The sequence below is a fragment of the Papaver somniferum genome, chromosome 6 (genome assembly GCF_003573695.1).
Source record: "Papaver somniferum cultivar HN1 chromosome 6, ASM357369v1, whole genome shotgun sequence".
Taxonomy (NCBI): domain Eukaryota; kingdom Viridiplantae; phylum Streptophyta; class Magnoliopsida; order Ranunculales; family Papaveraceae; genus Papaver; species Papaver somniferum.
The window spans coordinates 153,815,633-153,840,772 of record NC_039363.1 but is presented as its reverse complement, the minus strand read 5'-3'; the positions used below and the strand labels follow the sequence as shown (position 1 = coordinate 153,840,772).

At 38.6% G+C, this 25,140-nt stretch overlaps 1 protein-coding gene and 1 pseudogene across 1 annotated transcript; both read right to left on the bottom strand.

Annotated features, from left to right (window-relative positions):
- Positions 1-209: 209 nt before the first annotated feature.
- Positions 210-310, bottom strand: LOC113291997 (annotated as a pseudogene).
- Positions 311-8,948: 8,638 nt separating this feature from the next.
- On the bottom strand, positions 8,949-11,982 carry LOC113289847 (jmjC domain-containing protein 7). Its single transcript, XM_026539264.1, has 6 exons — positions 11,868-11,982; positions 11,025-11,727; positions 10,762-10,937; positions 10,061-10,131; positions 9,770-9,945; positions 8,949-9,275 (listed from the first exon to the last, which is right to left on the bottom strand). Exons 2-5 carry the CDS (start codon positions 11,715-11,717, stop codon positions 9,815-9,817), a joined length of 1,071 nt encoding a protein of 356 aa, XP_026395049.1. The 5' UTR covers positions 11,718-11,727; positions 11,868-11,982; the 3' UTR covers positions 8,949-9,275; positions 9,770-9,814.
- Positions 11,983-25,140: the final 13,158 nt, after the last annotated feature.

Below are 25,140 nucleotides of genomic sequence, written 5' to 3'. Positions count from 1 at the left end.
TGTTAGGGATTTTAAGGAAATTTGTAGTACTCTAAGAATTAGAGGCTTAGATGATGATGCTTTGAAACTTAGGTTATTCCCATTTTCCCTGAAATATAAGGCCAAGTCGTGGCTGTATAGTTTGGACTCCGAGTCAATTGAGACATATGAACAACTTACATCTGCCTTTTTCAATAAGTTTTTCCCTAGGCATAAAACATCGTCTATTAGGACGCAAATATGCACATTTTCACAACAAGAGGGAGAATCTTTATATAAGGTATTTGGAAAGGTTCAATGATTTATTATCCCACTGTCCTCATCATGGTTTAGAAAAGGTTAGGCTAGTTCAGATCCTTTATGAGGGTTTAGATTACTCCACAACGACCATGGTTGAGTCTCTATGCACTGGTGGATTTGAAAACCAAACTGTTGATGCGGCGATGGAGTTTTTTAATGAAATCGCCGAAAAACCCAGCAATGGGAAAATAGTAGGGCACCCCAGAAAACAATTATTTTAAGTAGAGGAAATGTTAATAGGGTAGAAGGAGACTATGAATCAGATGCCAAAATTGCTGCTATAGAAAAAAGGTTAGAAGCCTTAGAAGTGGGCCAGACTAGTGGTAGAGTGGAGCCTTTTTGGGAAGGCCAGAATATTGAAGAGCAGGCCAATGCTCTTTATAATAACACTAGATTTGATAACCGTCAAAAGATTGACCCATATTCAGAAACCTATAATCCTGGTTGGAGAAACCATCCGAACCTTTCATGGTCTAAGGGCCAAAGTCAAGGTCAGTTTAATAATTCTAATGCTCCCCCAGGTTTTGGCTATAGTAAGAATCCTTCAGGACTAGCTCAGTTTCAGAATCAGTCAGATAAGAAAATCCTAAGTTTAGAGGAATCTCTCGCCTTGTTAACTCAGCAAACTGCAAAATTTCAGTTATCCGTAGAACAGAGTCCACAATCTAGTAACAGGATAGGACAAGAAAATAGTCAGGCTATTTCCGAGTTAAAAACCCAGGTTGGTCTGATAAGTGATTCTTTGAGAGAAAAAGGTAAGTGTCCTAGTCAAACACAACCCAACCCTAGAGGAGTTCATGAATTAGGTGCAAAACCATCGAATCAATTGAATGTTGTTAGAACCTATAGAAGTGGTAGAGTTGTAGACAATAAGGTAACCATGCCCGATAGTGAACATACTGTAGTTCCCCCCTCAGGATCTCACCTCTCAGGACCAGTAGCTGAAGAGACTGATAAAGTTTCTGATGATGTGAATTCGGTTCCTGAAAGGTCTGATTTTAGGCCTAGAGCCTCATTTCCTCAGCTATTAGTACCAACAAAGAAGGAATCGCACTTTAATGATATAGTGGAGGTTTTTAAGCAATTTACCATAAACCTTCCCTTATTAGATGCAATTAGGAAAATTCCTGCTTATGCCAAGTTCCTTAAGGATATGTGTACGCGAAAGCGAAAACTTAGCGTCCATAAGAAAGCCTTTTTAGCTAGTCACTTAAGTTCAATCATTCAGAACACCACAACTCCAAATTACAAAGACTCAGGTTCTCCTACCATTGCTTGCACAATAGGTAACTTCCGGGTAGAAAAAGCTTTACTTGACTTAGGAGCTTGTGTGAACTTACTGCCATTCCATGTATACTTACATCTAGGACTTGGTGAAATGAAACCTACTCAGATGACACTGCAGTTAGCTGATAGGTCTGTTAAAATCCCTCGAGGCGTTATCGAGGATGTTCTTATTGAGGTCGACAAGTTTATTTATCCAGTGGATTTTGTGGTCCTAGATACCCAACCTGTCCCTGACCCAGAGAACCAGATACCTGTGATTTTAGGTCGCCCATTTTTAGCTACATCTAATGCGATCATTAACTGTCTAAATGGTGTGATGAGTTCACCTTTTGGTAATATGACTATGGAGATGAACATTTTTAATGTCAGTAAGCAACCTCATGAGCTAGATGACACATGTGTTGAGGAGGTGAACATGATAGAAGCCTTAGTTCAGGAGTCATTACCAAACATCTTGTCTGAAGACCCATTAGAAAGTTGTCTATCCCATTTTGGTTTAGATTTTGACGACGATAGCACTGTTGAACAGGCGAATGCTCTATTAGATTCTACCCCTGTGTTAGACACTGATAGATGGAAAGCTAGGTTTGAACCATTGCCAGTTTCTGAGACTACCCTAATTCCTTCTTTAGAAGAGCCCCCAAAGTTGGACCTTAAACCACTATCCGATATTCTAAAGTATGTGTTTTTAGGCCCATCTGAGACTTTACCTGTGATTGTAGCTTCCGATTTGGATAGTGATCAGGAAAGTAGGCTAGTAAATGTACTTCAAGACAATAAGGAAGCTTTAGGGTGGACTATAACAGACATTAAGGGTATAAGTCATACTGTGTGTATGCCTCAGATTCATTTAGAGGAAGACTCCAAACCTTCTAGGGAGATGCAACGTCGACTGACCCCTAACATGAAAGAGGTAGTTCGAAAAGAGGTGCTTAAGTTGTTAGATGCGGGTATTATTTACCAAATTTCAGATAGTAAGTGGGTCAGCCCTGTTCAGGTTGTCCCCAAGAAATCAGGTATCACTGTAGTCCAGAATGATAATAATGAATTAATCCCAACTCGAGTGACCACGGGATGGCGCATGTGTATTGACTATAGGAAATTGAACAAGGTCACAACGAAGGATCACTTTCCCCTTCCTTTTATCGACCAAATGCTAGAGCGATTAGCTGGACATAGTCACTATTGCTTCTTAGATGGCTACTCTGGTTATAATCAGATCGTTATTGCCCCAGAAGACCAAGAGAAAACCACTTTTACCTGTCCCTTTGGTACCTTTGCGTATAGACGCATGCCTTTCGGGCTATGTAATGCCCCTGCAACTTTTCAGCGTTGTATGATGAGCATATTTTCTGGTATACCTCTGGTAAGCCCTCCGGAGACAACACTCCGCCACTAGGGACACCTAGGGGTTTAAAGGCTTATTGCATACGCTAAATGCAATCGAAGATGCCCGCGACAGTGAGTTTGGATTTTATTTCTATTTTATTTTTTGCTCGAGGACTAGCAAATAATAGGTCTGGGGGTATTTGATAGACACATTTTTGTGTCCGATTTGTCTCGATTCTATATATTGTTAGGGGTCATTTTTGTACTTATTATGGTGTTTTATTTATTTGTAGGTATTTTTGGCTAATAAACATTTTTGGAAAAAATTGGCTCGAAAAGTTGACGGAAAGCACCCGGAGGACACTTGCTATTCGGACCCCCGGCTTGGATAAGGGGCAACCCCAGGACACCCCTTAAGGCAACTGTTAAAGGCACCCCTACTCTGGATAGGGGGCGTCCTTTCTTCTTCACGGTTTCAAATTCAGAAAATTGGCGGGAAAAATTTGGCAGTTTTGGCAATCGTGATTTGGAGGTGTTTGAGCTCGATTAAACCTTTGATTTTCATATGATAGACTCCTTATGGGTCTAGGAATCTGATATGGGTGTTTAAATCGATTAGACTGGGCTCAATCGACGGATTTTTATCACAACAGAAATATATGGAAAGTCACGTGTGTGACTTGTTTTAGGGAATTTTAGAGAGATTAAAGTGTTGTAAACCTTTCCAAAGATTTGTATCTATCTAAGGAAGAGTTTAGAATAAAAAGGAAAGCTCAGAAACGCGTAGAAATTCTAAAACAAGAAATTGCCGCAACTTTGCCGTGAAGAGAAGGAAAGAGATTTTGGAAGATTTAGGAGAGATTTAATCGGTATTTTTGATATAAATAGATGTCTTGGGTCATATAGAAGGGGTGTCGAGAGTTTGGGAACCTAAGGAGAGCGAGAGAAGAAGAAATCAGAGCTTTACCAAACTCAGTTTCTGCTACTGCTGCTGCTGAAGAGGAAGAACGCGAAGAACATTGACGCACGGGAAACAGTCGCAGAACAGTGTCGTTATTTAACAGCTGAAGAACATTAAGCTGTGCAGGACAGTCGTATTTTAGGATCTTAAAATCAGCGACAAAGCAACAGTATTTACAACAGTTTTCTGTAACAGTTCCATTGTAACAGCTGTTTTGCAACACCAATACACTGTTGCAAACAGTCTGTGTTATTACTTTTCACTCTTTTAATCATCTTTTGAGCAACAAACACATATTTTGAGATCATGATTAATATGAGGAGCTAAACCCCATTGCTGAGGCGACAGAGGAAGCTATTTTTCCAACAAAAAGTAGTATATTCTATTTTATCTTTTTATTTGCAATAATTATATGATTATTTGCCTTGAATTATTATTGAATATGATTTTGATTTGAGTGATTGTGATTTATTTTGATGGAGTATGCTTAGTTTTAAGACTTTTGATGCTTCATACTTGGTATTTGCAATTATTACTTTTGAAAATAGTTGTTGCAATATTTTAGAATCAAATTAAACGAGAAAATTGCATAAATATAAGTATTGGTTTAATCACTTTGAACTTGGAAAATAGTGGAATCTTAGCCTCAGTGTTTCGTTTAATATTGATATCATCTTTGATTGAGTTTGCTAAATATTTTAGTGAGTTCTTTTTATTTTAATATTAGAATTTAAGTCTAATTAATATCCTTCACAAGTCTGAGAATCGAACCACTTTTACCACTATCTACAAATCACATCAGCCATGATCGGGGTTATAAGTCCTGGATAATTTGACCCGATTAACAGAACACCGGACGGAAGGCCCCAGCTAACTTATACGTTCAACCTATAGATTCAACCGAATCGCAACTAATCTTAATATGGAGACTACGTTGGACCCTAGATTTTCTAATCCACCGACATGACTGTTTGACCCAACCAATAATATATCAGGACCGTAGGGCCAAGCTAAGCACTGGGTTATTCGCTCCCGTCTACTATGACATAGTTAAATAAACACAATATTCTGACCTGGTTATTAAATAGCGGTTCTGTGGACTAACTTACATATTAACTAAAATATTGTGGGAGAATACATACCGGCCAACCAAACAACATAAAAATATTGATAGAGGTTGAGACCCAGCTGTAAGCCGGAGTATACTTAGTACCAGTGGACCCCGACTAACTTACATCTATATTATAAGGGACAATGGTGTTTTACCATATCGACGGTCATCTATAGTTCGAACACATAAAGGACGGCCACAATTGATCTACTAATATGTGTTTTCGTAGCAATTATTCTAACACCCCCGTGACAGTTGCCACCCATATTTTCCTTTTGTATCACTCGCCCTAATATCTCTCTCTAATTACTCATTCCGTTATTTTCCGAATTGGTTTCAAGTTTCCTTCCCAGGAAAGGCAAAGGCATTAAGCATGTGCATGGGTAATAAAAACATCCTTCCCATCAATGGCAGAGGCGTTACGCATGCGCATGAGTAATAAAAACAAAGACAATTTTGAATCTGTCTATTTCTCAGTCGGTTTGCTTGATTTGGGTTACGTTTTTTCTTTCCCAAAATTTTAATTTGATTTTTCTTTTATTGAACATAGGGTTTCTCCATAATCGTCGACAACTCCGGTAGAGGGTGCAGAAACTTCATATTTGTGAGTAATTATCAATTTTTACTTTCTTTGAATAGTCATAGGATTTGGTTTTTAACAATCTATGTTTTAAGATTTTAGATTATCATCGTTATTTATGTAAATTAGTGTTGGTCTATTCAAAAATCCCTTCTCCGACCTCCTAGGAAGCTGCTCTTCGTTTGATTTTTATTTGGCACATCTATTTATTTGGCTTTCTTAGGATGCACCCAGTTCCATTTGTGGAATTCTCATCAAGGTATCTTTATGGAACAGAATGTTAGTGACATGGAAAACAAAAACTCACAATATGGAGGTGCTGCTTCTCACCATTAGTAGTACTTGGATAATCTTTAGAGATTTAATAATTTTAGATATGCAAACTCATGAACGTATTTTATAAGTTTGAATTGCATAATTCTTATAGATTGGCTGATGGAGCGGGGATGTCATAGTTCTTTTCTATATAAGATTGAGTCGTCTATAGGATGGACGTGTACATCTTTATCTCGACCACGTACGTATTTTTCATATTTTTTTCCGCAAAGTCAAGATATTTGAGATTAAAGGTGGACAGTAATTTCCAACGTTATGTTCAAAATTAATTCATGGTTATAATATTTAAGAAGTCCGCGGGTGTCCAATAGGCATGGAATGGATGCCATCGCATGAGCAGCAAGATATTCATAATGTCTTAGCTTCACAAGTTAGTTTTATATCTACTTTAGTACGTTTTACTAAAATTTGGTTAAGCAGACAAATTCGTGAATTTTTCAAATCTAAAGCTTCTCCATTTTTTTAAAGTGTATGTGCTTTTTAATATTTGATCTGATTTGATTTTGTGTATGTTTGATAGGATGAATATGATGGAAATTAATCCTTGCCGCATTTTTGGTTAGTGAAGACTCGGAGTTTGAGTGAACAAGAGGGTACTCTTCTTTTCATTATCAAACGTTTCTATGGGCTGAATGGATTTTTTTTTGGGGAAGGTTACAATGGAGGAAGAGAGTCCAATCCTTAGATTAAGTGGGTGAAGTATTCTAATACAGTTTCTCATATATTGGATTCATCGAGAATGCAATCGGCTATTAACTGGAACGAGATTTAAGGGTGTGGTCAAGTAACCAAATGTTGAGGTATAAGCAGCTCTACTTGATAATTGGGATATGCAGTTATGTAACACTCCTTTCGTTTTTGAAAAAGAGATATTTTCACCACTTTTTCAATTTGGCCTGGCTTACACCTCCAATATTCCACTGTGAATTACAAATGATTATTCATTTAAAATCAGATGGGATACATGCCATTCAAATATCCCTTAATTTTGTATCATTAATTTATTTTGCAATCTATACGGGTAAATCGAACATCAAAAAAATATGTGGTATATATTTTTTTTAGGTTGAAATGGAAGATTTATTAGAGAAAAAGAATACAATCGTTCTATTAGAGATAGTGAAGAAGAAAAGAAAGAAAAATAGTGTCCCAATTGTGGAGCACTGAACCTGCAATGTTCAAGTGAATATGTGATGTCTGTTGTTAACTTAAGTATATTTTGATCTTAATAGAGAATAAGTGTTACGAAAAGAAAAATCGAACCATATAAAATTTCAAGAAAATCGTTTTTGTCTGGGATAAGTTGATTATTCTTAAACCAGTAGAAAAATGTCAAAATTAAAACAAAAAAAGTTAAAGTCACAATTTAGGATAATAACAACAGTTTAAACCCGTGCCTTTACGGCATGGATCATATCCTAGTAAAATATTATGGGAGGATACTTATCGGCCAACCAAACAAGATAAAAGAGTTGATAGCGGTTAAGACCCGTCCGTATGTCGGCGTGATACTTAGTGTTATTATGATTTTACGGAAACAAATTAACTAGTATAACCGACTAATTAAAATACGGGAACCTACATTTCCATCTAACTTATAAGCTCAATCCCGGGTCGTAGGCTCAAGTTATACCTAATAGACTTTATAAATTCAACCCTAAATCTTTGTAACTGGACACGTCCTCTTCGCTTATTTGCACGACCGGTAATCAAAAAAGCAAACAAAATAAAATAGTTGATAGAGGTCGAGACCCGTCCGTAGGACGGGATGATACTTAGTGTTATTATGATTTTACGGAAAAAAAAACCAGCTAATATGACCGACTAATTAAAATACTGGAAGCTTCATTTCCGGCTAACTTACAAGCTCAATCGCGAGCCGTAGGCTCGGGCGATACCTAGTGGACTTTATAAATTCATCCCTAAATCTTTGTAACTGGACACATCCTCTTTGTTTATATGTACGACTGGTAATCAAAAAAACAAAAAGAGGGGACATTCCGAGAATCGAAGTCGGGACCTCTCGCACACAAAGCGACAATCATACCAATTCCGGTGTATTATCAGACAAATACAATATCAACATAACAGTTTTACATGGTTCACCCCTGTCACACTCCATCGGTTTGAAGTGTTCCAATTTGATGGAGATATTTCCCATGGGAAGACTTGGGACTCTCAAATTATGTGAATACACAGCTAATTTACAATTCTAAGAGCATCTCCAATAAAGAGTGAATTTTTTTGTTTTTAGTGACACATAGGATTTTACATTCCTGTTTGGCATAAATCCATCTCCAGTAGTAGGGTCCTATAAGCTAGGAGGGACCAATTAATAAATATGAAGGTGTTCATGAAAGTGTTATCTACACCTCCGGCTCCACCTCCACGTCATGTTTTTTACCATTTTTTCTTAAAAATTCTCTACTATTGGAGATGGTTTCTTAGATATGAGATCATATATTTACTCTATGTGTAACCCCATAAATAAAAGGACTAAATGGAAAAACCACATAAAATTTTTTGCACATTCTCTTGGAGATGCTCTAAAGTCTCAACCCCAACAATTATAAGGCCCTCATGGTTTTTACAGAATCTTTCCAAAGTTGACCTAGAGTAGCAGTAACTAACTAGTACAAAGGAAAAGAGTTTCACAAAATTGTCTGGGCCAGCGATCATGCGAGTCTCCTTCGTCAGAGTCCGCTAGTCTTCCGTCATGAAAAAAATAGCCAGGCCTGATTTCGAGCTTCTTGGGCACTACAGTAGAAATCTCTATATCCTTGTTACAATTCTGCTTTTTTTAAGCTTCAATACGTCTTGCAGATTCTTTGAGATGAAGATCTGATAGTTCATTCACCAGAGTAGCCACCTCTTTTAGTTGATCATCAACATCTTTTAAGGAAGGACCTCCAGTCATTGTTGAAGGTAAAGGATCTACTGGATGATACCAATTATCATGAACCGAGGTGTGATTCACAACAAGAGAAAAGGTTAGGGATAATAGTAACGTCCAGATCCTCACGGATCAAGCCTCTCGGTTCAGTGAACACGGTTCGATAGATTGAAACGATCTGATTCTTTTCATTAATTTCTTAGCTAAAGAATTCTCTTACAGACTCTGAGTTTATAAGGCTTTACCCAAAAATACCACCCTAGATCTAACGGCCACAACGCCACTAAATGCTTACATCTAAACCACTCATTACAAAAGATAAGGACAACCCTATTTGGTTAAAGGCTACCAACTAACGATTACGCTAAATACCGTCATCGAAATGATATGGGCGCCCTCCTCCTAGGCTTGGGACATGACAGAATTTTCTGCAAACAATACATAATACTTCGTATACCACCAGCGCAATTCATCCTCATGTAAATCATGCCTTGTTTACCTGGAAAAAAAAATAATACTTTTCAAACAGATCGAACTCTGACAAAGAGAAGAAAGTTGATCATCAATTTATGAAAATGAATTTAATGTTTATTAGAATGTACTGTATAAGTATTTCTGGAGTTTATTTTACATAAACCAATTACCTGCCCTACGAATATCACGAGTAACAAACAGTAGATACAAATACGAGATCTGTTAGCTATTAAACCACAACTGCAAGTCCATGCATTTCAAACATTAAGGAGTACAGAAAAGAAACAAAGAAGGTGAAGCATGTTCTACTTGCTCATTCTATAGCTTCAACTGATGGTCGGCAAGTTTGAGTGTACATAGACCAACCACATGATATACTTTCTTAAGGTGCTCCTACTTACGGAAATATAAAATTATAAAAGAAATGAAACCAAATGAGTAAAAGCTTACAGAATATCAAGGAAGATAAAAAGTTTTGATGGAACCATTAGACCACTCTGAAGAAGGTGAGCTTATTACCATGCTTGATCGAGTCACACATGCAGTACTTCAGGCATTCACGTTTCACTCATTTATAATGGCCGAATCATCAAAGTTCTTTTCAAGAACTGCTAATGTATTAGAAAATAATGGGGACCGAATCGTCTGCCACATATTGAAATATGCATATTTAATATCAAACTGCATATCGTACCCTGCCAAATACCCGTCTATCAAATTTAAACCTCACAACAAAAATAAAACAAAGAAAGAAGGCTTCAGAAGAAGAAAAAACTTAAGTGTGAGAAACAGGGCTCGTAGAATCCATACAGTAGTTTATCGCAATGGTGCGTCCTCTGCTGTCTGGACTCTGTTTAACATGATGAAACCACATACTTGGCCTGCATTAACACCAACTAATCAGCCATAATCTCTGTTTTTGGATAAAAAGAAATTCTTACCCTGGCTTGGACTGGGCTCGACGAAATTTGGGCTTTGATCTACTACTAAGCAAGCAAAAAAAAGAATTCTAGGGCTTGCTTCAGCCAGCCCTAGTCTTGGCATAGTTCCGCCCCTGCCTTGACTAATCAAACATGCTAAAGTAGCTTCTAATAATGTGCACCCGGTGGAAATCTAGAGTAACTAAGCTATTAATTAGTTTCACCATTATATGGCGAGGGTTCTAAGGTCTTAACTACTTAAGCATCAATATTCCACTGGTTTCATAGGACAACAAATATTACTTGAAGATGGTTATCCCAGTATTTCTCATCCATCCTTAGATAAAATGATACTGAAGTTATTCGCCTTCTAGAAGTATTGGTTCATTTGACTAGACATGGAAGAGCCTTTGTAAATTCTGAACAGCATCAGCATTTCAAAATTCACAAATATTGCCCATTTACATTTCACCTTTTTAGTTTAATGGTACTATATCGTTCTCCAAAGTCTGAAGTCGAATACCTATTTCATAGAAACCGCAAACAATTTTGTAAACAGATAAGTGATAGGCAGAGGATAGGGTGGCTTACAAATAAAGAATCTCCCCTGCTTTGACAGTACACTCGAAAGGCCTGGGACCATTGAAATATAAAGGGAATTTTGAAACTTCTTGGTCCTTAATTGCAGCAGGAGGATAAGGGTTGACGCTGCACCAAGGAACATGTCGTCTGGGTTCTTCAAGCTGCAATGTCAACTCTCTAGTATCCTGAACAAAATGCATACATACAAAGTTACTGAGTGAAAATTCTCTGACTAAACACTAAAGTAGTTTTATTCTGACTACATAGAATACCTGAGATAAAGAGTAGCGTGCAGCAGGATAGTTGTGAATGTATAAACGGTGAACATCAGTAGGAGGGAGGAGTAAGAAATGCTTCTCTCCAGTGATAACAGCGTAAAGGTTTTCGTAATGATCTTTGTGAAAGGAGGTGGTTGATAGATGATTCCCTATCCATAGGTTAACGGCTTCAGGATGGCATCCAAGGGCTTCGGTGGCCCAAGGAATGTGAGTTTCCACATCTGAGGATAAAGATGAATATTCAGAGCGAAAACAATCATTCTGCTCCTGAGCATAAGCCACAAATGGATCCGAGGAACCTGAAGAGATAAGTCGAAGGGCTTCCGGGAATGGCATGAGTTGGGTGTGGGCAGATGCAAAGCAGAGAGATGACAGTGAAGTGGTGGTGGTGGTACTGGTAGTAGTGGGAGATGGAACCAATGCATCAGCTTGGCCATCAGGAGTGAGATGAACTGATACAATTGATCGAGATAGTTTTTGGGAAAGATAATCATCATTATGTGTCCAATTAGTTAAGGCAGGCCAGTGTTGAATAGCATTGGAGATAATGCAAGGTTTGTTTGGTGAGACATAGTCTCTCAGGAAACGGAGTGGCGATGGTGGACCATCCAATCGTTCTACTCGTGTAGACGTACCTAAACTCAGTTCTCGAACATCCTCTTGCAATTTCTGCACAACTTCCTCCATTTAACTAAGGCTAGAGGAACCAATACAAGTTATTAATTAAGATCCTGGCTTCACAATATCCATATATGTGTTATTGGTTTTCTATGAATTATGATTGTTCATTATCAAAACACAGTAAAACAAATGAGAAAGAGGAAAAAGAAGACAAACCTTAGTTACAGAGAGAGGGACGAAGTTGGTGATGGAGCTCCCAATGAATCGAATGCTCAGCAAAAGTCGGAACCCTGAACCAAAAACCCAGACTAGGAATCGCTTTACCGATTTGCCTCCGGATTTTCACTTGTTTATGATTATCTATCACAAAACAAATGGGGTTTTCCAGATCCGACGGTTCAGGATAGGATTTCTCCAGCGATCAAATCCTCCCATTGCTTTTTTTTTTTTTAATAAATGGATATATTTTTTACAGAAAATTCTTATTAATTTCCATTAAATGGATTCTTTTAATATTTTTTTTAAATAAATAATGAGTCAAGCTCATTTTCAGTATGAACCAAAAAATTAGACAGGAGTCGAGCAACAAGCTGAGCTCCAATCCCTTTTTGAATAACTATCCCTAGCTTATGGAAAAGGAAATCTCCCATCTTGACATTCACATCATGACTAGCCATGTAACTTCTCAATCTTTTCAAGAATTCTATAGTATCTCCACACAACTCTCCCAAGGTAGTGAAAGCAAGAACCCCAAAGTCAAGCCCCTGAGAAGTGCACTTTTCTAAATATTTGTTGTGCTTTCGAGTGACAGCCTTACTAATAGCTTGACCAGGCACAAAAGTACGTACCCCACCACCAGTAAAGGGGAAAACACCTTTTACATCCAAACAAACGTCACGACCATTATCCCAGTTATGAACTAAAATATCAGTCGGTCTTAAAGCTAGACCACTATCGGAAATAAGGCCTAAATCAACCTCTTTCTTAGCTGGTACGCCCGCACGATAACACATGTCAGCAAAAGTGTCACGCGCAAGATCATGCCTAAACTTAAGACCAATTTCATGAGAACAATGCATGGTCGCCGAAAATATCCATCTCCCTATCACGGCTGGAGCATAACTCCCCTTCTTCAAATAATGGAATCCCAAGCCTATAACGAAGCACAACACAAAACTGCATAAGACCATTTCGCTGATTAAGACCTTCTATGGGGATAGCCAACAAATAATCCTGCGCGTGCTTGGTTTGATTACATTGCCAAAGCGCAATGTCACGTTTAGACATGTTAAACCTAGAGGGTAGCTCTTTCTTCAATGCATCAAAGTATATAAACGCCAAGGAACTCATGGAGTGCGGGGGACGTCATTAGTGCAAGGAGGAGAAATAGCAGAACCACAAACCTGGTTATAAGTGTTCAAGCCTAGATCAAAACTTGGGCTGAAACCAGTCACATTGGCACCACGCAGAATCATGTGCTGTTGGGCTCGGGTTTGTATGATGGATGCCAAGAAGCAATACTTCATCGTGTCCCCCATCGTATACACACCCAAACCACCATTCTTGATTGGGAGAGTAGATAATCTCTGTTGGAGCAAACCGTAACCGGGACCATCATCTGTAATGAGATGTCGTAGAAACTGATTTAGATGGCTATCAAATAACAGTTGCGCAACACGTAAATGTTCAGGCTTGGTAGTTCTCATAGAGAAATACAACCTTGACACTCCACTACAGTTCCTCAGAAGAAGAAGTTCGCATTGCGGATCTTTAAGCTTAGTAATAGCATCCATCAAATCAATAGTCTTACGTACCCTATTAACGACCATGTCATTGCAAAAGTTGGGATTCAGGCTAACAGGACCACCCAAAAGTTTCACACCCACAACTGGTCTACAAATATCCGGAGGGAATACACCATCTTCCAGACCCCTTTTATCAACAGTCGGCCAAAAAATTTCAGTTTTGGAGACATTTTAAATGCAACCCCAAAGAAGCACCATCTTATTGAATAATATGCAAGGATTTCGCAACCATAAAAGTGTCTCCAATTAGAGTGCCATCATCTAAATACCAATCCTGGAGGTCCAGGTCACACTGCATCGCAATCTTGTGGATTAAGGGATGTAAAACCAGAGCAAATAATAAGGGTCCAAGAGGATCGCCATGTTGCACCCCCTTCGCAGATGCAAGAGTTTTATGCATATAATATAATTTAGTTGGCTTAGCATAACAAAACTCTACCCACCTGGAGATCGAGGGGCACTGTTTCCTGACTTCACTCAGCATTGAAGTGTTGTCCAACAAATTGAAGGCATTTGAAAGAAATTTAATTTTTAGAAAATAAAGAAAATGTTTTCTTATTTAGAATCCTATTATTGTGGCTTAAAAAGAACGCGCGATTAACAGGGGATATAAATCACTTTTCCCAACCAATAGTGTTTGCTAGTGTATATTTTGGGGGGAGGGGAAATACTAAAATGACCTTTCCTCAAAATAAAATCTAAAACCTTAAAATCAAAAAACAAAATCATATCTCCATTTCCATCTTCACTGCCGGCATTCTCATTAGGGTTAGGGATTTGAAACCTAAATATTCCCAACTTAGAAAACGATTTTTTTTTTTTTACATTCGGAAGTGATGAAGACAATGCCGACAGTGATGAAGACCATACCGGAAGTGATGAAGACCATGTCAGAAGTGACGAAGACCATGTCGGTAGTGATGAAGACCATGCCGGAAGTGATGAAGACCATGTCGGAAATATTTTTTTTACATCGCCGGAAGTGATGAAGACCATGCCGGAATTGATGAAGACCATGACGAAAAATGGTGCCGGCATGCTTGGTAACTAACACTCAATACCGTAACTAAATGCCGGAATGCTCGATAGAAGTCTATCAATGCCAATAGTCAAGTGAAAAAATTTAAATTTTCTGGATACTTTACATCATGTGCCAGTAAACAAATTTAAGCAACATACTATGCCGTTAGCAGTACCGGCATGCTCGAGAATTAACTGATTGTGCCGGCATGTATGGACGACCGACAACAACGCCGGCACACTGTGTTAGTTGAATATTTCCTGGTACGTGAAAATATGGTGCGCCGGCATTGATATAACTATGAATACCATGCCGGTTTAGGTTGTTCCGGCATGGTATTCATAGTTATATCAATGCCGGCAGGATGTTTTGCAGGTGCAGCCATGGTGAATCCAAAGTTACATCTGGAGAAGATTCAACATAAAAGATATATTTGTGGCTAACGTGAAAAGTCAAAAACATCTCTTTGGTCACTATGGTCACTCATCTAAACCAAAATTTTTGAACCCAACATTCTACTTCTAATCTCTCCAAAATGGTAAAGATTTCTATAAATCATTTTCAAACTAATCAATTAACATAACTAATTATTATTAATCACTAAACCTGATTAATGAGGGGTAGATTGGGAATTAGTGAAAATACGTGGATATGGGGTGACCTTGATTTACCATTTAAATCTCGTTTTTGTCTTTTTCCTATATCCCCCAATTAGTATAAGTATCCCCCAATTGCGCGTTCCTTAAAAATGGTTGGTTTTTTGGGGGCTATATAGGGTCACTAAACAGTAATAGTGAACACCCCCTATCCAAATATTTACATAATGACTAATATGACCCCATATGATTTGAGATAATAAACTTGATTAATATCACTAATCATAATTAGCTAATTAATTAAGACTAATTCATTTTTTGTTGAAGATGAAAATCAAAACAAAAAAAATCAAAGGGAAGAGAAATAGAAGAATAAGAGAGAAAAAAATTGGGGAAAAAAATGAAAATGAGTGATTCAAGCAAAACTTTTGATGTAGGTGAACCCTCATCTTCAAAATACAATAACATATTAATACCCATCAACAACGATCAATTCTTTGTTGATTTTTCAAAAAATCATGAAATTTTTTCTCAAACTCAAAATAACCCTTATGAACCTTACTATGATTTCGAAGGATCAACCCAAGAAGAAGAAGAAATTGAAGAAACAAATGCTCAAGATTACCAGGTATACCTCTATTCTAACTCCTATTTCAGTTTTTAAGCTCATTGTTGGAAGAAATTTCGATTTTTTCCTTCCGAAAACCCTAGGTTTTCAGCCGCTAGGTCCAATCACGGCTGGGAACCCATGAACTCCTGGTCGTTATCCTGTTTTACGGGTCACAACTAATGAACTTCCACCCGTTATCAAAATGTTACAGATGGAACTATGAATACTCCTGGCCGTAACTAAAAAATTACGGTCAGATTTTTTCTATGTGCATGGAAAACATTTAATACTATCGGCGGCGGTTAGGTTTTCTGGCCGAAAATATTAAATGTTATTTAATGTTGTCGACACCGGTTGGGTTACCCAGCCGTATCTTCTTTTACGGCTCGTTTTCTAGGCCGTAAGCTGACTCGTCCAAATACAGGGCAACTAACGGCCAGGAACTCCTAGACGTAAAATGTTTAGGTCGGGAATATGATTAGTTGACCCAGCCGTATACGTTTTGACGGTCGGAATATCCCTGGTCGACCCAGCCGTGTAGGTTATTACAGCTGGGATTTTACTTGTCGACCAAGCTGCATACTTAATGACGGATGGGTATTCAATTTCAAACCAGCCGTTTCTGTTTGTTTAATTAAAAAATATTTGCTGTCATATTTCATTTATTATAGATTGTACCGTACATTCCGGTGGAAGACCAAGAGGTGGTTATGGAAGATCAAGAGGTGGTTATTGAAGATCAACCCCCACCTATGAAAATTTCCGAGGACACAAGTGCTCACTATGCAGACAACTATGAGTGGAAAGATAAGGAAGATGCAAAGAAGTGAGCTCGATCACAAGGGTTGAAAAAGATGTGCATCATAGTCCAGAATAAACAAGTTACAGACACCACATTTCAAGTGGTTTGCGAGTGTAGTGGAAAGTATGAGTGACATTGCAAAAAAGGTACTGAGTATAAACCAAAAACCACAAGGAAGAAGGGACGTTATAATACGAAAAAATGTGGATCCCCTTTTAAGCTTCAATTTAAATATAAAAATGATAAGAAAGTGTGGTTTATGGTGAAAGTCATCTCGGGTTATCATAATCATCCTGTTCCGGAGAGTTTGATCAACCATCCTTATTCGGCAAGGCTCAACCCCTTAAAAAAGGAGTTAGTACACGTGTTGAGTAAAAGACGCACAAGACCCATTAATATTCTTAGTTGCGTGAATGTGTTAAACCCCTCAAACTCATCCTCATTGGAAACTATCTATAAAGAAAGAGAGAAATTTAGAAATGAGACATGGCAAGAGAGGGTGGTTATGCAACAATTATTGTTTTTGTTTGAGGAGGCAAATTACTCTATCGCCTATGAAAAGAATGAAGAAAAGGAAGTGGGATATCTTTTCATCGCGAATCCGGAATGTGTACAATTGACAAGATGCTTTCATCAAATTCTCTTTATGGATTGCAGTATAAAACTAACAAGTACAACATGCCGATATTGAACTTTGTTGGGAAAACATCTACCAAGTCGACAATTACCGTTGCGTTTTGTTTCTTGAAAGACGAGACGAAGGAAAGTTATATGTGGGCATTACAAAAGTTGAAGTTATTGTATCAAGAAGGTTATACTCCAAAGGTGTTGATTACGGATAAGGAGCAAACATTGATGTGGGCCATACCACGTGTTTTCCCCTATGCGTGTCATCATCTTTGCACGTTTAATCTATGGAACAATATGCAAACTAATTGCAAGAGGGTTATATGGCCAGCAAAGAAGTCTGAGATGGAGAGGATTAAAAAACTACCGTTGGAGAAACAACAAGAAGAGAAATATAAGTTTGAGATCAATGAAAAAATAGCCGAGGTGTTTTGGGTGGATTTTCAAGGTGATTGGGAACAACTAATATGGTCGCTCACGGAAGAAGTTTATTCCCTAAGGGAGCGTTTTGTAATGGAAAAATGGTCCCGAATGTTATATATAACATATTTGAATAACGAGTTATTGGATCCCCACAAAGAAAAGTTTGTTAGTGCATGGATAAACCGTTATAGACATTATGATAATCAATCCACAAGCACGGTGGAGGCGGCTCACTATCGGTTCAAGAGTAAGTTAAATGGTTGTGATGGTTGATTTGTTGTTGTTTTTGAAGCTATGGTCGAGTATTTAAGGCGTGATCTCGATAGAATGAAAGGGAATTTTGAAAAGAGACGATCTAGAAAGCTTTTTGATTACAAGGATATCCCTTGGCTCCGGGGAATAAGTTTATACGTTTCTCAATTGGAAATCCTAAAAAATTATAAAGGAAGTGGAGGCTTGGGAATGTTGATGGTGGTTTTTAGTTTAGGGCGAAAACTGTAAAAGTCTGCCTAGATGACCCTGTGTCAGAAATAGTAGACCTTGATAAGTCTATATTTCGCAAGGAGTCTGAAGAATATATTAAATTTGATGAGTGCCTATGCCGCTCTTCATATTGTATTGAAACTTAAGCTCCTAGATGAATTGTTCACTAGTATAGAGCCTAATGAGTATCGAGTCTCTCGCCTGCATTATCCACTAATGTATGTCTTGCTTAGTATTTTTCCTATGCTATGTTCCCCGGATGAACTATTAATATTGACATGACATGACGATTAATGTTAGCTCGCATCTGAGTAGCATGAATCTCCCGAAGTGTCAGGATTAAGGTCTGCATGAAAGTACTTACTCGGAAGCATGCTGCGCTGCTCTCTGAGAATAAAATTAGTGATTTTGTGCCAATGCACATAAATCATCAAATTTGATTAATTTTGTGATAGCTCACAAGATTCAAATTTTGACCTAATTAATTTGCAAAAATTAGGTTTTTTGTACCATGCGCAATATATCGAACCTTATTGGTCGAGACCAAACCTAGGTAAGCTAGGAAATTAATCCGCCACGGGCTAGTAAGAGCAAAGTCCTACCAAAAATCAGAAAACAAGGAGTAAAAGAGGAGTTGCGGAAAATAGGAGCAGAAGCAAGAGGAGGCGTGGCCGCTCCACTTGGCCGATCGATTTGCCTCAGCAGGCGCCCCCTGTGGCCGGCCGTCCACGCTCCATGTTGCTGCTTGCCCATACCTTTCCCGTCGACCAATCAGATCGCTTTAAACCTGCCGCACACACTTTTTAAATAAAGTTGGAAGTTGGTTGGTCGATGCGCCTAATTCCTTAAGGAATCTAATCTAGGCTTCCCATGTCAGTCTCAAAAACAATCACGACCACACGATTTGGCCGGCCAACCTAACGAGTTTGGCTTCCTCCCAAGGAGACCAAGCAAACTCCATGATGTCCATCGGCGGTCCCACCATAATTTCAGCCAATCGGAATCCTCCTAGCCCGCCAGCAACATCCCTGATTGCTATCCAGATCTAGGCTAGTAGCGCTGTTGAAAAGAAGTTCAACGAGCTAAGACTGGCCATGAGAGTCTCAAACTCATTGCATCCGTCCAACTTGGCCAGCCTAGTTGGGTGGCTTAGATTTCATTTCAAATCAAATGACCAATGAAATGCCGGTATGCTCGCCAGCAACTCATCTCCATACCTGGCTAGTCGAACTACCCACAACATATCAAGAGCACATCAAACCGATTGCTCAAAGTAGGCTGGCCGCGCAAGTTACAAAACCTTAATTTATGTTAAGCGGCAGTATATTACTGCCGCAAAACGATCTCGGCCATCCAACTTCGCCTGTCGAATTGACCGTCCTAGATTCAATCTCAATCAATGGGTAAGGTGTGGATACGTTCACCAGCATCCCGTCCATTATGCTAGACAAGCGAACAGCTTCTAGCACGCGCCAACACCAAAAACCGTTGGCTCAAAATAGGTTGGCCACACGGTTTTCAAAAACCTAAATTGAATCAACGACAGCCATTAACTGCCGCAAATCATCTCGGCCGCCCAACTTCGCCAGACGAATCCTATTTCGAGTAGCCGGCAAGGTTCGGCCATGATCAACGGCCACTCCCCTTCCATAAGCTGCAATCGGCCAAGCCATGGCTTGCCCATATGGCTCTCGAACGATCGTCCACTGCTTACATGAATTTTAAGGCAACCATTAACTTCCGCAAATCATCTCCGCCGTCCAACTTTGCTAGCCGAATTGACCGACCTAGATTAAATCTTAGACGACCAATAAGATGTCACCATAGTCGCCAGTAATCACTCTATCATAGGGACTGACCGGCCAACCTTTGGCGTGTATAAATAACTCCCAGTAGCTTCCTGAAAATGTCCGTTCATGCTCTTTTTAAGACATTAGTCTCCGCGACCAACCACGAAAGGCTCAATACAACGATGCTTCACATGCATCGATTATTTTGAGATGCTTGCTTGAAAGCGATGCTTTACATGCATCGAATACATACGATATTCCATGAGTATGGGTTTCACAAATAACTTAGTTATTTAACCTAATAACGTTACATGCTATTCTTTGCGGCAAGTCTCATGACTTGACTCGCCACACATGATTACCCTCCGCCTAGCTTGCGTGTGACTGGTCAGGATAACTTGGTCTTGCACACAAGACCCACTCAGCAACCTGCTGCATATTTTTCCACAACAATACTCGAGACATCAAACATGTCACAAACTGGGGGATACTCATCAGGGTATTGGTCTAGCGGTTTACAGCGTGCGGCGTGCAACACGCCCATTATAAGAAAGTGTCAGGAAAGGAGGATAGTTAGTGGCAGCAGAGAAGTAGTGGGGTAAATCAACCAGTCTTATCTTATAGAAAGACGTGGTTTTCAACACTTTTACACGATTCCCACTTCTCCATCACTCAACTACTTCCACATCCTATGAGATCAGGGTGCGTTCAACTATGACTTATATAAATAGGTTTTCAACCTATTTCAACCAATAACAGAGTTTTGGTTAATAACATAACTATCCGGAAAAAACACCAAGAACTGATAGCTTACATTCCACAAGCCAGTTCTATATTATGATACAAGTCATAAAAGAGCCACACCTTCAGAGTTAACCATTCGATCTCACCACCTTCTTCGCTTACCTCCCTAAGATCAACCCTTCTCTTTCATTCTGTGACTGAAGCAAGGATGGAACAACCATTTCTTGGTTTAGGCCAGAATTGTACAGATTGATCTCTCGAATCTAAATTATTCTCGTGCAGTGCATTTGTTTAGGGTTTAGATTCGTTTTCTCGGAGGCACACCCAAATTTACCATTTCCAGCAGAATCAGTTTTTATCCTAAAAAAACTGGCGACCACAGTGGGAGATTAATCTCTCGGTTGTGAAGCTAAATTCTCAATTTCCATTCCAATCTTCCCAAACTCAAGATGGTGGGTCTTAGGTCTAAATTCAATCACTAACCAGAATTCACTTCAATCATAAATCCCAACTTTCATGATGTACCCCGGTCATCCAAAGTCTTCCAAATCCACCAATGCTCGAAATCCAATTACCATAGAAGGTACGGCAAAAATGTTAGAAGATGTTGTCGCAAATCAAGCTGATATTGTCAAGACGCAAAATGAGACGTTTTTTCTCCTAAAGAGTATGGAAAACCGGATGTAGCAAGAGCCAGCAAACATTCGCTCGGAGAACACCACCAATTTCAGAGATGACACAAAAATGTTGAATCCTTGTATGAGGTCTGTGCCTCCGCCAACGACGCAGACAAAGTATGTGGCCGTATCAGACGAGAATAAAAAGGGAATGGCCAACACCAATGTACCGCCCGCAAACGCAGTCAACACATCCCATAGAATTGCATCCTCTCGCTGTGTGTGTTCAATCTGGACTAAGTCCCGGGGTTTTTCTGCATTTGCGGTTTCCTTGTTAACAAAATTTCTGGTGTCTATGTTATTTTAGTTTTCGCATTATATTGTTTTATCTTTATAATTGAAATAAAACAGGTTGTGCGTTAGATCATCAATTAGATAAATCCAACCTTTGGTTGTTGATTGTCATTGATTGTTCCTTGGATATTGGTATTTGGGACTATCCAAGTTATTCCTTGTGTTTGATTAAAGACTCGCTGATTTCTATTAGCTCGAGTAAATCAAAACAAGAAAGAGATATTAAATCCTTGAGATACTTTTACCTAGATTGAGTTTGACTGTCTAGTTGATTCTCTAGAAAGTATTTCGGAGTTAGTCCATACAGATTTCTAAGTGAAATATTGCGTGGTGTTGTTAGACCCCCGCTTTTTCACTGCCATAAAGGTTCCATTGACAAGGAGCTGTTTAGAGCGTTTGAAAGTTTTTTGCAATTCTTAGAAAAGCTTAATTCCATAGAGAATTTGAATTGTTCTGACAAGAGTATTGTGCCTGTCAAATCATTTTCTAATGATGCACAAACTGTTCTCAACACCGATACAGTGTATGTTCAATCTGGACTAGGTCCCGGGGATTTTCTGCATTTGCGGTTTCCTCGTTAACAAAATTTCTGGTGTCTGTGTTATTTCAGTTTCTGCATTATATTATTTTATCTTTATAATTGAAATAATACAGGTTGTGTGTTAGATCATCAATTAGAGTAATCCAACCTTTGGTTGTGGATTGTCATTCATTGATCCTTGGATATTGGTCTTTGGTACCATCCAAGTTATTCCTTGTGTTTGATTAAAGACTCGCTGATTTTTGTTAGCTCGAGTAAATCAAAATAAGAGAGAGATATTAACTCCTTGAGATACTTTTACCTAGATTGAGTCTAACTGTCTAGTTGATTCTCTAGAAAGTATTTCGCGGTTAGTCCATACAGATTGCTAAGCGAAATATTAGGTATTGTTGTTAGACCCCCGCTTTTTCAATTGGTATTAGAGCAGGCAAACACGTTCAAGACCTTACAAGTCTGTGTTTGTAGCGATCTGACTCTATGGACAGAGGTGTTATCTCTATTAACGTACCACCAGTCTTCGATGGCTCTAATTACTTATGGTGGAAAATTGCAATGCAAGCTTTTCTTCAAGCGCGTGATTTTCAATCATTGTTATATGTTGTTAATGGCTATGATGCTCCCGTTGTGGCAGTTGGAGATGTATATGTTCCCAAGAATATTGGTGAATATAATCCTACCGACATACTTGCTGCAAAGCAAAATTATGACGGTTTGAATGCCATCATACATGCCATTACCCTAAATCTTCAGCACCATGTGCCAAATTGCACTAGGTCTAAAGATACTTGGGATATATTAGAAACCGTATTTGAAGGAAAATCCAGTGAAAAGGAATCTAGGCTTCAAAACCTTAATTCCGATTGGGAGAACCTTCGTATGGCAGATGAAGATACATTTGATGAGTTTAATCACAGAGTGTCTGAAATTGTTAATGCATCTTTTGCATTGGGTAGGACTACTCCTGAAAAGGACATTGAGATCGCTGCCATCTAGATACGAGTCTAAGAACCATGCCATCGTTGAGGGGAATAACCTTGATAATCTTTCCAGAAATACATTGGTTGGAAAGCTAAAGATCTTTGATCATGAGCGTACATCCAAAATCGGAAAGGATGTTGCTTTTAAAGCATAGAAGAACATTAAGTTACTTGATAAAAGTAAAAGTGTTTATGTCTCTTAGGATGATCAGTCTGAGGGTGATTTTTCAGATGAAGATCTTGACAAATCAGTATCCTTGATCACAAGACAGTTTAGGGATTTTCTATTGAAGAGAAGTAAACGTTTTTCAAGAGACAAACCTAGGTCGTCAGATAAACCTCACAATCGCATTCCTCCTAAAAATAGGGATGCCGACGAGGCTGGTGACGAGGAAATGCCACAGTGCTTTAAGTGTAAAGGTTTTGGTCATTTTGAAAACGAGTGCCCAAATCGTAGAAAATACATTGGGAACAAAGGTCTTGTTTTAACACTTGATGAGATGTCCGAGATCTATGATTCTGATGAAGATATGAAATCAAGCGTTGGTCTTCTACGTGAAAACATTGATTTTGATAATTGTAGCAATACATATATCAACCTTGATGGTTTCGTTGAAGAAGAGAATCCAATCAAGATGGAAGAATCAATTAACACATCCTGTGGAAACTCTGGTTGTACAACGTACAATGTAAGGGAATCAAGTGCTCAGTATCCTACTGGGATCAGAGACGTAGAGAGTACAATGTACCCTGGATCAGTGGGAGACTGATTGGGGTTCAACAGTCCAGTACGAAGTTAGCTTGGAGTAGGATAGTGTCTGTAGCGGCTTAATACAGTGTGTGTTCAATCTGGACTAAGTCTCGGGGTTTTTCTGCATTTGCGGTTTCCTTGTTAACAAAATTTCTGGTGTCTATGTTATTTTAGTTTCCGCATTATATTGTTTTATCTTTATAATTGAAATAATACAGGTTGTACGTTAGATCATCAATTAGAGTAATCCAACCTTTGGTTGTTGATTGTCATTGATTGATCCTTGGATATTGGTCTTTGGGACTATCCAAGTTATTCCTTGTGTTTGATTAAAGACTCGCTGATTTCTATTAGCTCGAGTAAATCAAAACAAGAGAGAGATATTAAATCCTTGAGATACTTTTACCTAGATTGAGTTTGACTGTCTAGTTGATTCACTAGAAAGTATTTAGGAGTTAGTCCATACAGATTGCTAAGCGAAATATTGCGTGGTGTTGTTAGACCCCCGCTTTTTCACTACCATAAAGGTTCCATTGACAAGGAGTTGTTTAGAGCGTTTGAAAGTTTTTTGCAATTCTTAGAAAAGCTTAATTCCATAGAGAATTTGAATTGTTCTGACAAGAGTATTGTGCCTGTCAAATCATTTTCTAATGATGCACAAACTGTTCTCAACACCGATACAGTATATGTTCAATCTGGACTAAGTCCCGGGGATTTTCTGCATTTGCGGTTTCCTCGTTAACAAAATTTCTGGTGTCTGTGTTATTTCAGTTTCCGCATTATATTGTTTTACCTTTATAATTGAAATAATACAGGTTGTGCGTTAGATCATCAATTAGAGTAATCCAACCTTTGGTTGTTGATTGTCATTCATTGATCCTTGGATATTGGTCTTTGGTACCATCCAAGTTATTCCTTGTGTTTGATTAAAGACTCGCTGATTTTTGTTAGCTCGAGTAAATCAAAACAAGAGAGAGATATTAACTCCTTGAGATACTTTTACCTAGATTGAGTCTAACTGTCTAGTTGATTCTCTAGAAAGTATTTCGGAGTTAGTCCATACAGATTGCTAAGCGAAATATTAGGTGGTGTTGTTAGACCCACGCTTTTCCAATTGGTATCAGAGCAGGAAAACACGTCAAAGACCTTACAAGTCTGTGTTTGTAGCGATCTAACTCTATGGACAGAGGTGTTATCTCTATTAACGTACCACCAGTCGTCGATGGATCTAATTACTTATGGTGGAAAATTGCAATGCAAGCTTTTCTTCAAGCGCGTGATTTTCAATCATGGTTATATGTTGTTAATGGCTATGATGCTCCCGTTGTGGCAGTTGGAGATGTATATG

What these genes read in the sequence shown, in the direction of transcription:
- LOC113289847 (XM_026539264.1), bottom strand. Translation starts at nt 11,717, where the DNA reads ATGGAGGAAGTTGTGCAGAAATTGCAAGAGGATGTTCGAGAACTGAGT. An exon ending in CACGCTACTCTTTATCTCAG is followed by an intron (nt 10,938 to 11,024) that starts GTATTCTATGTA and finishes CATTTTGTTCAG; the next exon opens with GATACTAGAGAGTTGACATT. An exon ending in GCAGGGGAGATTCTTTATTT is followed by an intron (nt 10,132 to 10,761) that starts GTAAGCCACCCT and finishes GTGTTAATGCAG; the next exon opens with GCCAAGTATGTGGTTTCATC.